We start from the raw sequence: 12,120 nt of genomic DNA on the forward strand, positions 1-12,120 counted from the left end.
CCTGCCTTTTTGTAGTCAGGCAGATGATCCAATACATGTAGCTGGATCTAGACTTGCTGGCTGAATTTAGATTTTACTGACATCCCTGAGGTAAGTCATTATTTAAGTTTCATATATTATAACAGAAAAAAGTGCAAACAGCACATTCCACTAAGCAGTTCTCCTGTGCAAGCTCCATTAAAATGAAATGCAAAAAAGCACACGCTTGCTAATTAACATGAAGCACAAACCATTGGAAATTTCCCCCACAGCAGCCCTACTGACATCAATATGAGCTGTCAAAGAGCTGATTTATTTCAATGGGACTTGTGCAAGAGAATGTCCCAGTACCTTGTGCCCCATAGGTTAAATGTACTTTATTCCACCTATGCTACCATTAATGACACCCAAAATCTCTCATATGAAGCAGCCACCTGACTTTGTGGCATTGCAGAGTGACCTCTGGCTCTGAAGCATTTGAAGTGATAGCAGAATTAAAGATAAATAGGGAAGACCCTCATCCTTGCATATTACAGCCCATCAAAACGGATTCAGTGTCACGGCAAGACAGCCCAAGGTACGTACAAAAAAAAAAAGTTTCCAGCTTTTCCACCACCACACACATACCAAAACCAAGACTTCAGTTTCACATTGACTTTCCTTTTTATTAACGCCAACTTGTCTGAATTTTTTCCTTTTGTTTTTCTTTTAAAACAATAGCACAAAAAATGTGTTTCCAGGGAAGCAGTTTGACAGCTAGTATCTGATGACCTTCTGAAATAACAGTTAAAGCCACACCAAATATGAATTCCTTTTTAAAAAGATGCTTTTTAAAAAAGGGAACTGTAAACGTCTGTGGGAGGAGTGGTGTCGGGTTTGAAATCTGGTTAGCAGGAACATGCTACTCTGGTAAGCAACTGATGGCACACAACTTAGAATTTCATCATCATGCCAGCTAGTACAAGTTTTAAGGCTTCTGAATCAAATTACCAAACGTCACCAAAGAAAGGGGGGGTTGGAAAGCTGCAGTCACAAGGTATTTAGGGGTGGTGTTTTGGTTTTCAAACAGGGTGAGTCTTTCAGACAAACTACAGTGTTATGCATAAAGGGGACCAGCCATAACAGCGGCCCAGAAGGATCCAGTCACAGTACTAAATCTTTATTTGCATGCAGTGGGAGGATATAATTTAAAGAATGAGAAAAAGGTGGCATGAATTGTTTATTTTTGTTTTTTTCATGTGGCTGAAAAAGATGTTTTCATACAGGGTTCTGTATTTTTTTTAAAAATCTGTAAGAAGGACATCAGCAAATGAAATCAAAAGAAGAGAGGGGCAGGCAGAGACAGAATATTTGATTTCTCCTTCCCTCAAAAGATAGTGAGACAAGAGATTGGGAAGGGCAGGACTCTTACAAACCTTCAAATATAATCTGAGATTACAGGTCATCTCCAGAAACACCCAACTCGGCACTACCCACTGGGTTGTGTGCCAAGATGCCTTTCATTATTGAACCAATCCACAAAACACGTACATGTTTTTGCTGTCTTGTAGTGTGCTCTCTGGCGTGCTCAGAGGCATTAACCTATTCCTGCCCTCGACGTGCCACAGAATTCAACTTGCCTAGAAACCACTGGTTTCCCTGCTTCTGCTTCTTCTTTTTTTTAGAAAATGGGAGAGGGATGGTTAAAAAATCATCAGTAAGTGTAAAGAAAGGAGGGGTGTTAAATATTTTGACCACTGACAAGGCTTAAGGAAGTTTCACAGTTTTGTTATCCTCTATTTTATTACCATTATATTTACAGGGTGTTTCTGTTTTTGCTGAATTGTTGATAATTTTTTTAATAGAATTTAGTTCTGGAGTGTGAGCAGGAACCAGTTAACTACATTCATTGTCCAATCCCCTTGGTTTGAGAAAAGACTCCAATTTCCTTGGCGTATGATTCAGCTGTCGGGTAGCAGCTCCTCCTCCTCGCACCGAGGCAGTTGGGCCACAGCAGTTGGGATGTCAGAGGTGGGTGAGGGTGGGCTCACACAGCAGTCGGTGAGGCCTTGCGCTGCAGGAGGTACTGGTGGAGATTTTCGGCATCGCGCTTCAGCCATGCAGCGTTCAACAGAATGTTTTCACAGCACTGCTGGATGGTGCGCTCAGCTGACGGAGCTGGGTGACTCTCAAAGAAAGCCTATATAAAACGAAACAACATCCACTGGGAGTTCCACATATGTCATTTTAATAAGTTTGAATCTTAGGATAGAGGTCTCAGTTCCACAGGAAATAAAAGTTTAGGGTGTGTGTGTTTTTTTAAAAAATACAAGGTGGGCAAAAAAGGCAGAACCTAACTACAAGAACAGGGACTGCTCAGTTGGGCATGTGTATCTGGATACAACCAACAGAGCATGTTTACCATTAAGGCAACAGTAAATGCTTTTGCAAGTTTCTGCTTAAAATTGTCTTGATTTTTCTATGTTGTCACAATGAGAAGATATCCTATACTCCCAGGGAGAAAGGCAGGTGTTACGTTTGCAGCCATGGATAAGTTTTTTTTGTAACAATAAATTGTCCTTATGCTTATTCGAGTAGGTAAAAAAGTAAAGGACCCCTGGACAGTTAAGTCCAGTCAAAGGCGACTATTGAGTTGCGGTACTCATCTCGCTTTCAGGCCGAGGGAGCCGGCGTTTGTCCACAGACAGCTTTCCGGGTCATGTGGCCAGCATGAGTAAACCGCTTCTGACACAATGGAACACCGTGACGGAAACCAGAGCGCACGGAAAAGCCGTTTACCTTCCCACCGCAGAAATGCCTGTTTATCTACTTGCACTGGCATGCTTTTGAACTGTTTTGAACTGTTAGGTTGGCAGGAACTGGGAGTTCACTCCATCACAGGGATTCGAACCGCCAACCTTCTGATCGGCAAGCCCAAGAGGCTCAGTGGTTTAGACCACAATGCCACCTTCAAGTACCCAAGGTGATGGATAGATGACAGCAAAACAATAAATATATTCTGGCATATATTCATCCATCTCAGGACATTTAAACTACATAGAAATGTGGGTATGGGGCTAGTTTTCACAGAGAACTAATTAGCAAAATCAATCTTTGCTAAGGTTAGAACAGTGTTCATCAGGGCCTTGCAGACTGCTGAAGAATATGTAGAGCACATTCAATATGCACTTCCACAGACCAAGTGAGGTTTACTAGGTCTTGATCACTATAATAACCCCAAATGCCATTGCCTCCAAATCTCTCTCTGATTTGAATGCCCTCCCATCAGATGTCAATGAAATAAACAACTATCTGAGTTTTAGAAGACATCTGAAGGCAGCCCTGTTTAGGGAAGTTTTTAATGTCTGATGTTTTATCATGTTTTAAATATTCTATTGGGAGCTGCCCAGAGTGGCTGGGGAAACCCAGCCAGATGGGCGGGGTAATAAAATAATAACAAAAAATGATGATGATGATGTATTTCTGTGAGACAGCTATAATTAAATCCTACCTTTACCCAGCTATAATTCAGTGACCACCACTATGGGCAGTAGAACAGTGCAACAGGCAACTTAAATGTCCCAACACTTTGAGTGACAGTGGTTTATGGCCCCAACTATTCTGTGCACCCCTCATTGTGATATGATAGCCAATTAATCCCTTTGCAGCACAACCCTGGGGAAAAGAACTCTCCCTATAGTGTAACATGCTTAAAACTGATTTTTTAGAAAAAGTCAAGTCTGTAACCATGGCAATTTCCTTCAACTACCTGCTTTGGTCATTCAATCCTTACATAAGACAAAATCAATTCACATCGATTGGCTTCTTTGCACACTTGATTTTATTTATTGGGAGAATGCCGAGTCAGGAAAGAGAGTTCTAGAATACCTTGCTCTGACATATATTTGTCCTTGCCCCTACTTCCTCTCACAATGAGGATGCCCCAACAGTGTGCACAGAGGAATGAGGTCAGGCATATCACCCCTTCATTGGCCTCTAAATGCACAGGCCCTGGCAATGCCATCAGCCAAGATGTAGATCAGACTGTCTTACCTTAACCTCTGCAGCCATTTTGTCAATTGCAAATCCATCCACCGATAGCTGAAAAACAAGGAATGCACAATAAATCAGGAGGGGAGGGAACTTTTTAAAGCCTCGTATTTTCAATGACTGCTGTAGTCAAAACTTTTTGTGCGCGCACCTTTATTAGCCGGGATATTAAGAACCCTCCTTGGTAGCGATTATAGAGTTCCTCCCAGTTGTCTCTGACAAACTTCCAGGCAGCTTTCCTGCCCTGCTTACTGCCTCCGGCCACTCCACCAATGACAGATACTGTGTCCTGAGGACGTACCTCTTCCTGCAAAATGGAGTAAGAAATTGCAGGTAATTCTAGCAGCCTTGAATCCACATTTAAGTTCCCCACACACCATCCAAGAGATGCCATCAGGTGCAGCTGCAGCACCAGCTTGCCTACTTAACTAGTCTGGGGAAGCAGCATTCAGATATTCTTGCTTCATTTAACTCACTTGCCTGCTTCTCTGTGTTGCAAAGGATTCTGGGAAGTCTTCTAGGACACACCCTCCGTTGATGGCATTGCTAGCCAGGCCTCTTGGGCCTCACTGTTGCACTGTGTTCACTGCTATAACTAGATGTTTAGAAGCAGAAGGAAGGGGAATGGTATGGGATGGTTGGTTTTGGTGGCAGCCCCATGTGTATTAATCAACCATGCTGTGGAGCAGGGGGGCATTCTAACAGCAACGGACTATTCCCACAGCCAGTTTCAGCAGTAAATATTTCAATTATGTAATGGTCACATGGCCATTCCAGAGGAGATGCAATTATTGCTATTTCTCAGTCATTTAGGCCTGTGAAGCTGCAAGTATCCCACACTTCTCTACAATTAGACTGAAGATTCTACTCCTAGGCAATCCAGTCTCTTTCAAGCACCAGAAGAAAACAGCACCAACCACTGATTAATCTTCCAAGGTATCATTGGCCACACGTGAACCGGCCTACAATGGAACACTCAGCAGTAAACCACAGTAAACTACTAGTGCAAGCCTACCACTACTTTAGTTTAACTAGTTGCTAGTTCTCAGACATCCAGAGGAAGATATTAACATACGCCTAATGTATGATCCAATTCTGAAAAAAATACATGGGCAGGGAGGCCAATCACTCTGAACCTGCTTTGAACTCTTTACACCTCTCGCAGCTTTGTGTCATTGCTCCTCCCTCTGTCTCTTCCTTTTCAGCTTATTTTGCATTAATTTTATGTCTTCTCCTTGCTATGGAAGATATGCAGGGCAAGTGATGTACCAATTGCTGCTCAATTTCCCTTTGGTTTCTTTCTCATCAAGCTGTGCATATATGTTCCAACCCAACGTTAACTAACTTTTCTAAAAAATGAAGTCCAGTGCTGTGGCGTGAGGATTTTGAGTCTTGTGAGAATACCAGTAATCATTTAGGAATGTACAATATGTATTTGTGGTACAGTGGTACCATGGTTCTCAAAAGCCTTGGTAGTCAAACAACTTGGAACCCAAACACTGTAAACCCAGAAGTAAGTGTTCCGGTTTGCAAACTTTTTTCAGAAGCCAAGCATGCACTGTTTTGAGTGCCACATTTCCGTTTTGAGTGTTACACTGAGGTCTGTCTGTTTTTACTATTTATTTTGCATTTCTGTAGTTTTTTTTGGATGGTGTGGAACCCAGTTCAGCTACTGATTGATTGAGTGTGCGACTTGTTTTTAAAAGTCTGGAACCGATTAATCCATTTTGCATTACTTTCTATGGGAAAGCGTGCCTTGGTTTTGGAATTGACTTCTGAAATGGATTAAGTTTGAGAACCAAGGTACCACTGTACATTGATTTTGATGTGTATGATAGAAGCCATAAAAGTAAAAAAATGTAAATCAAGATTCTCAGGATCTTGAAAACAGGCACCCGGTAAATTCCATGTTTATGCAACTGCCGATGCATGGGACACACACAACCGAGCATTTTGTTGGTTACTCACTGAAAGTGCAAAAGTGAGAACTTTCTGTATTAACTCCGGCTGAGATATTGCGCCAAGTACACGTTCTATTCGGTTCTTCTCTTCCTGCATATCAGCTTGCTTGTGGAGCTGAAAGAAATCAAACAGAGCAAGTGACAAGGCTCTTTCTCTGCCACAAGCAATCACCCTCTCTGCTTCAAGCTCAAGTCAGTGAAGCTAAATTAGAAACCTGACATGTGGTACACTGGCAAACCTGCTCAGCCTCTGGGAGCATGGCCAACGGGTAATCCACACAGGAATATTTGCCACTTAGTTTAGTGGGGGTCAAACAGAGGCCGCACTTCCGAATAACTGCACATCTGATATGGCAACAGAGCCACTAGGAGGCACCCTAGCTCCATGCGGTGGTGAAATGAGAGCCATTTCCAAATAACCCACAGTGCTACCTATATTTAACTGAGCTACTTCTCTCTTGCTGAATTTAAGTGAGCATTATTAAGGGCAACTACTGTTCACATGACAGAACAAAAAAGCACACACTATCAAAACCACCTGTGCCCTTCATCATGAATGCATTACCGACCTGGGCTCATCACATTCATTTATAGATGGATTCTTCCCTGTTATTTTTCATGCACAGAAATGCAAAGAACACACTCACCTTTAGCATAGTGTCTAAGGTTGTACTGTCACCGTGCTTCAAAACAGTTACATATACCTGGAAAGAATGATATTAAAAGGATTAAAAATCAATTTCTCAAGGAGCACATTTACTACCATTCAGTTTTAAAGCATCCTCACTTTTAGATTTCACCCTGCTGCCCCTCCAAACTCTGCCTAGGAATTTCAGAAACCACTGGAAGCATGTGAACTCGCCCCATGCAATCAGTATATGTTCTGCTTGCACAATTAAAAACTTCTAAATAGATATATTAGCAGCTGCTCAAGGAAACTTACTGGCCAACCATGCAGGAAACTTACATGGTTACTCAACACTGTATAAAAGACAGGATTTGTATACAGGCAAGGGACGCAGAGGACAGGGGGTAGGGGGGAAAGAATACAGATCCTTTAAGGAGAAAAGGGTGTCTTAATGCAACCTACAGGACTTCTCAGATCAGCGGAGAGGATGTGCTTCCCTTCCACGTGGTCCTTAAACCGGCGCCGAGCTTCTTCCACGGTTGCCTTATGGCCGGCTTTTCCTAGCTTGCCCAGAACTAAACCCCTCAGAAGTGCATCTAGATGGCCTGATGAAAAAACAAAAAAATATGTTTATTTTTAAAGGATTAGCAGCATTTCTTACTGGAGTTTTTTTGGGGGTGTGTGTCACAAAATCTGAACTGAAAAGGACATGATATTATCAGTTCATCAAAAATCAGGGCTTGGAGTCAGGGCTTTGTTTGTGACCTGGCTTCTACACAATGCTTGCTAGTCTTCCTGTTCCTAAACTCCAGCAATGGAGCTTTCATATACAATTTCAGGTGTGGTACAGGTGGGTGTGACTTTGGGAAAACATCCTTGTGAGCCAAATCAGGACCCCCTGCTGCACATAAATAAGCCGAAAGGCTGAAATGTTCCCCCACCACTGATGTAAGCCTCTGGAAGTCTATTTGGACACAGTGAAATTGGCAGGGCAAAGATTCATAGTGCTGAAATCTCACAGCAGAGAAACTTCCGTACCCTCGCCAGGTCTGGGGTCCCAGCCCAGCTTCTCTCCTATGGGTGAAAATATATCACGGACGAACGCCTGGATCTCCTCATAGAAGTCTGTGTGGGACAAGAGAGTCGAGAGAATCCCCAGGTTACAGCTCAGGTCGCTCCATACGGTATAGTTGGGCTCATTCACAAATGCTTCCATGACTTTTAGAACCTCTACAGTGCTAATAATTCCAGATCGGGCCTGAGAGAGGAAAAGAAACAAGTTACACTCATCTCCCAAACCAAAATGAATTAAGGCTTACCGCAAAGAAAGCTCTTTTGTGTTTCTTCCTCGTATCTGGAGACTGGATGTTGACTGCGCCTTTTGCAGGAGGCAGGGGCAGAGAAAGGACAGCGCTACTTCGCATGGGACTGGAATCAGTGTGTTTTAGTCGGAATACAGAGTTGGTTTCCAGCCATGTGACCAACCTGGAAGACTAACCATGCCTTCTTTCTTTTGCAGGATATTTCATTCTCTAATTATAAATAACTGGTTCCCAGCCCAATATAATCTCTTCCAACTCTATGATTCTATGATTCTATAATTTCAGAGGGATCAAATCAAGCCCCTAAAATGGGCTATGAAAGAGGTTTAATAAATTATAAGACAAATGTGAAAAGGGAAACAGAATTTTCTTCTGTCTCATAATTTTGCACTTTGGTGTCTCCTAATGAAATGGATCTGAAGTAGGTTCAGGACAGATGCAAGAATGTAGCACTCAGAATTAGTTTATGGAACTTACAACTCACAATTAGTTTATGGAATTTACCTCCAGCGGATGGTATTTTGGTCACTAGCTTAGATGGCATTAAAAAGAGATTAGATAGATTCATGAGAGATCTGGGAGACCAGGATTCATGAAGTTTGCTGGGTGACCTTGGGCCAGTCAGTCTAACCTACCTCACAGGATTCCTAAGATACCACAGGGGGGCCTGCCAAGAAGCAGCATCTAGCTGAGCACTACTGAATATAAGATGCTGGACTAGGCAGAGCTATCTTCCTCAACCCTGGCTCCTGGCTTTCCTTGCCCATTTTGTCTTCCTACCGGATGGTCTTTTGGATGGAAACCCCAGCTGCTCCCTGCCCACAATGTGATCTTGGTGACAGATAACCTGCTGTTGGGCAATCTGTTCTGTAACACACACTCACTCATTTGTCAGGAATTGGCTTGGCCCGTGTCAGAGGCACGGCTTAACTCTGTGAGGCAAGAGTGCCTAGGGTTCTAAAGCTTCTTAAGTATTTCTCAGTGAAATCAGTAATGGCAAACAACCATCTTTAAACTACAACTTGCCCACCATTGCCAATGTTCCTCTGCAACAATAGGAAAAGGTAGAGAGGTAAGCTTGGTGCACCGTGCCCCTAACACTAAAGTCTAGTGATGAAGTTGCACTTCTACTGATTTCATGATGCTTTCAAGTCTCTAGCGGCTGAAAAAGATGCATTTATTATCATGTACAAATACTGGCTTCCTAACTAAACCACCTCTATTTGTGCTGTCCAAACCCACTTTCTCAAGTCCTCTGACATGTAAAAAGCTTCTAAAAGAAGATGGTATTTCTCTCATTAGGACTGTTGTATGAAGGTGGTTCTTGCCATTTCTACTATCTCCAAACTTCAGTGTGAGTGAGCTTGGCTGGAGACCCTTCTTGCCAGAGGTCCTCACCCATAGCGATCTGTGTATGTCTGCAGCTAGTGAACTCAGCCCATAGAAGTGTGCTCACACTCACAAATCATTTAGGATTACTGCAAAGTTCAAAAGGCCTGAACAGTGCTCTGTGTTAAGTGAACACCCCAGAATCCTCTGTAAAACTATTTGTCAGCAGATAAATTTACATGCAGGAAAAGGCTTAATGACCATAAAGCACTGGTTTAACTGGGAGACATTACACCCACCCAAGTAAATCACTCTTGCATTCTCCTTACCATTCTCAAATTTAAAAGGCATGTTACTTAAGAACCTACATTCTCTATGCAGGATCCAATGGAACTTTTGTTAAAATTAACCAGAATCAATCTATCCTTGTTTCTCAAGGGAAAACACAGCAAGGAAAGTCACCCACAGATTTGTTATGCAAATCCTTCCATTTCACATCCTCTCACATAAACCCCCCCCTCTGAAACCAGGAGGTCAGGGTGTGTGGGGAACCTATAGCACTGACATGGCTGTGCTTATTTCACATATCTGCAACTGCTTGTATAAGGGCACAGTTTAGTACTAGGCACAAAATTCAGCGCCAGCTCTTTCTACAAAGTAAATTTCTAGCACTTGTAGCTGTAGCAAGCAGCTTCTAAATGCCAGGCACTGCTCAGGTGAGATCCTGAGAGACCCAAAGATCACAGAGTGGAGCTTCTGTGCTCTGTATAGCACCTCCCCACACGCAGAAGTGGCAGAAAAAATAATGCAAAATTAGCCAAAACAAACATAGCGTTCAGGATTCAAAGAAACATGAAACCAGTCTCAGCACTTGGCTAACTGCTTTTGAAACTGAAGGGAATATCAAAAGCAGCTCAAGATACTACAAAGGAGTCACCTATTCAAAAAAGTAGAAAATAAAGTAAAATAAAGACTTGACTTGCAGAATACCAATAAGCATAAGGACCTTCCACTTGATAATTCATTTGCATAATTTATTCATGTTTCGGAATACTGGTAATCTAAGTTTAAACACATTGCTCAGGCTATTAGCTTAAAGTAAAATATTCTCTTGCAGGAAAACAGCATCATAACCAGCTGGGGCTACAGGGCCTTTGCTTGATCATGCTGAGGTAAAACTTACACACCTCACTAACAAGATGCCAAATTCATTAACTGCAAAGATGCTGTACCTCCAGAAATAGCACCTAACTTTGGGGAGACATTTCTACAGCAACGGAAGCAATCTGCTGCCACAGGAAAAGTGTGTGTGTGTGTGGGGGGGGGGAAATCAGGTTAATGAAGAGAGAAGAAGGCAATCACTTACCAAAGAAAAAAGATCATTCTGCAGCCCCAACCTGTCCACAGGGGGTAAGGAGAGGTCACGGATAGCTGGGAGCAAACTCTCCAGCATGTCAGTACTGTATTGTGTACGGTAAAACCCTACCGTTCCCAGGTTCAGCTGAAAATATAGAATGAGGAAATTCAGTCAGCAGCTTACAGAAGACAACCAAGAAACAAATCCACGGTCCCCAAATTACCCTTGACTGTATTTGAGTCAAACAGGGAGAACAGAACCAGGCAACTGTTTTATATCACTGGTAGTACTTCGTGCAGCAAGATAAATGAGAATTACCATCAACAGAAGGTGAGCTTTAACAGAGAAGAGTTTCAAAAAGAGAAGAGATTAAAGTTCTTGTACTATCAAACTGACAATCAGCAAGATGGCTACTTTTCTTTACTGGAAAGGACCGTGTTTAGTTTCATTAGATTTGCGCATCACTTCTCTCATCAGAGAGAGTCCTCAAGTTTTATAGCCAGAGTGAAGAACCTCCAACTCAAAGGATAATCCTGGCTCACCAGGCTTCCCATTTCGGCTGTGAGGCCAAATTGGGCAAGCCATGTCCACCCACCTTAAACCTCCCGTCCTGTAGGTAAGAGCAGGGGCTTGGCCAAAGCCTGCTTGAGCCACTTCAAACTGCCCGCCAACCAGCTGGTTGTCAAGAGCCTTTCAAACACTGTGCAAAACAGGATTGCCCCAAAAAGGTGTGTGACCTTGCTTGGTCCAGGGAAAGGTTGTCCCAAGATACTGACATCCCAAACACTGCAAGGCTTTATAGGTCAAAACCAGCACTCTGAGTTAGGCTTGGAAAGAAATGGCAGAGGATGCTCTTCCCACAACACTCAGGGGATTCCTTTTACAAAGTGCTTGTAGTTGGAAGGCTCTCTTAGATCAAGATGCAATGCGACACCTTCATGCAGACCACATTTTTGTCTTGTTTAAAGTGATTTTATTATTACAAGCACTTAATAGTCACATTGATATCCGAGTCACCTTTTGCGGACCCTTTAGTATGTCTACTACCAGCAGGTAGCTGTTATTGCTGTGCAAAACATAGTGCTATTTTAATTTCTGTAGCGCTTTGCCCAGTAGAAAGCATATTGTGGTTCTTCTGACTGCAACACGCCTACAAGGCAGATCAGTGTGAGACAGTGGTTTTCAACCAGTGTGCTGTGGCACCCTGGGGTGCCTTGAAGGATGGTCAGGGTGCTGCGAGCAACACTGGCCTCTGTCCCTTTTCATTCCGTCCCTCCTCTGATGACCTCTCACGTCTCTGCCTCCCAAAGGCTTGCACAGCTGTTTGGTGCACCAGCCCTGGCTACAAGATCCATAGGCGAATAGTGCCTCTGGAGTGGGCCAAGGGGTGCTTCCCAGCCCTGGTCCCTGTGGGGCAGTATGAGGAGGAACCTTTCTTTGGGGTGGGGGGGCAGCTCAGAGACTAGGGACAGCAGCAGTGGCTGCCTGGAGGACTCCCAAGAAAGGGCTGATGGA

The 12,120-nt window shown here is 43.2% G+C and overlaps 1 protein-coding gene across 2 annotated transcripts in view; it reads right to left on the bottom strand.

The window, feature by feature from the left end:
* Positions 1-623: 623 nt before the first annotated feature.
* Positions 624-12,120, bottom strand: part of NPEPPS (aminopeptidase puromycin sensitive) — a 70,596-nt gene continuing 59,099 nt past the window's right edge. The window contains exons 16-23 of one of the 2 annotated variants that reach the window (XM_081166155.1): positions 10,615-10,749; positions 7,636-7,855; positions 7,060-7,202; positions 6,617-6,673; positions 5,977-6,084; positions 4,113-4,315; positions 4,012-4,059; positions 624-2,158 (exon numbers count right to left, since the gene is read on the bottom strand). In XM_081166155.1, coding sequence (XP_081022281.1) covers positions 2,086-2,158; positions 4,012-4,059; positions 4,113-4,315; positions 5,977-6,084; positions 6,617-6,673; positions 7,060-7,202; positions 7,636-7,855; positions 10,615-10,749 — 987 coding nt within the window. In that variant the 3' untranslated portion in view covers positions 624-2,085. The remainder of the gene's footprint in view (positions 2,159-4,011; positions 4,060-4,112; positions 4,316-5,976; positions 6,085-6,616; positions 6,674-7,059; positions 7,203-7,635; positions 7,856-10,614; positions 10,750-12,120) is intronic. The other variant, XM_081166154.1, reaches the window with a different exon arrangement.

Source organism: Podarcis bocagei, assembly GCF_964188305.1.
Source record: "Podarcis bocagei genome assembly, chromosome: 13".
In the NCBI taxonomy this organism is placed as follows: Eukaryota; Metazoa; Chordata; class Lepidosauria; order Squamata; family Lacertidae; genus Podarcis; species Podarcis bocagei.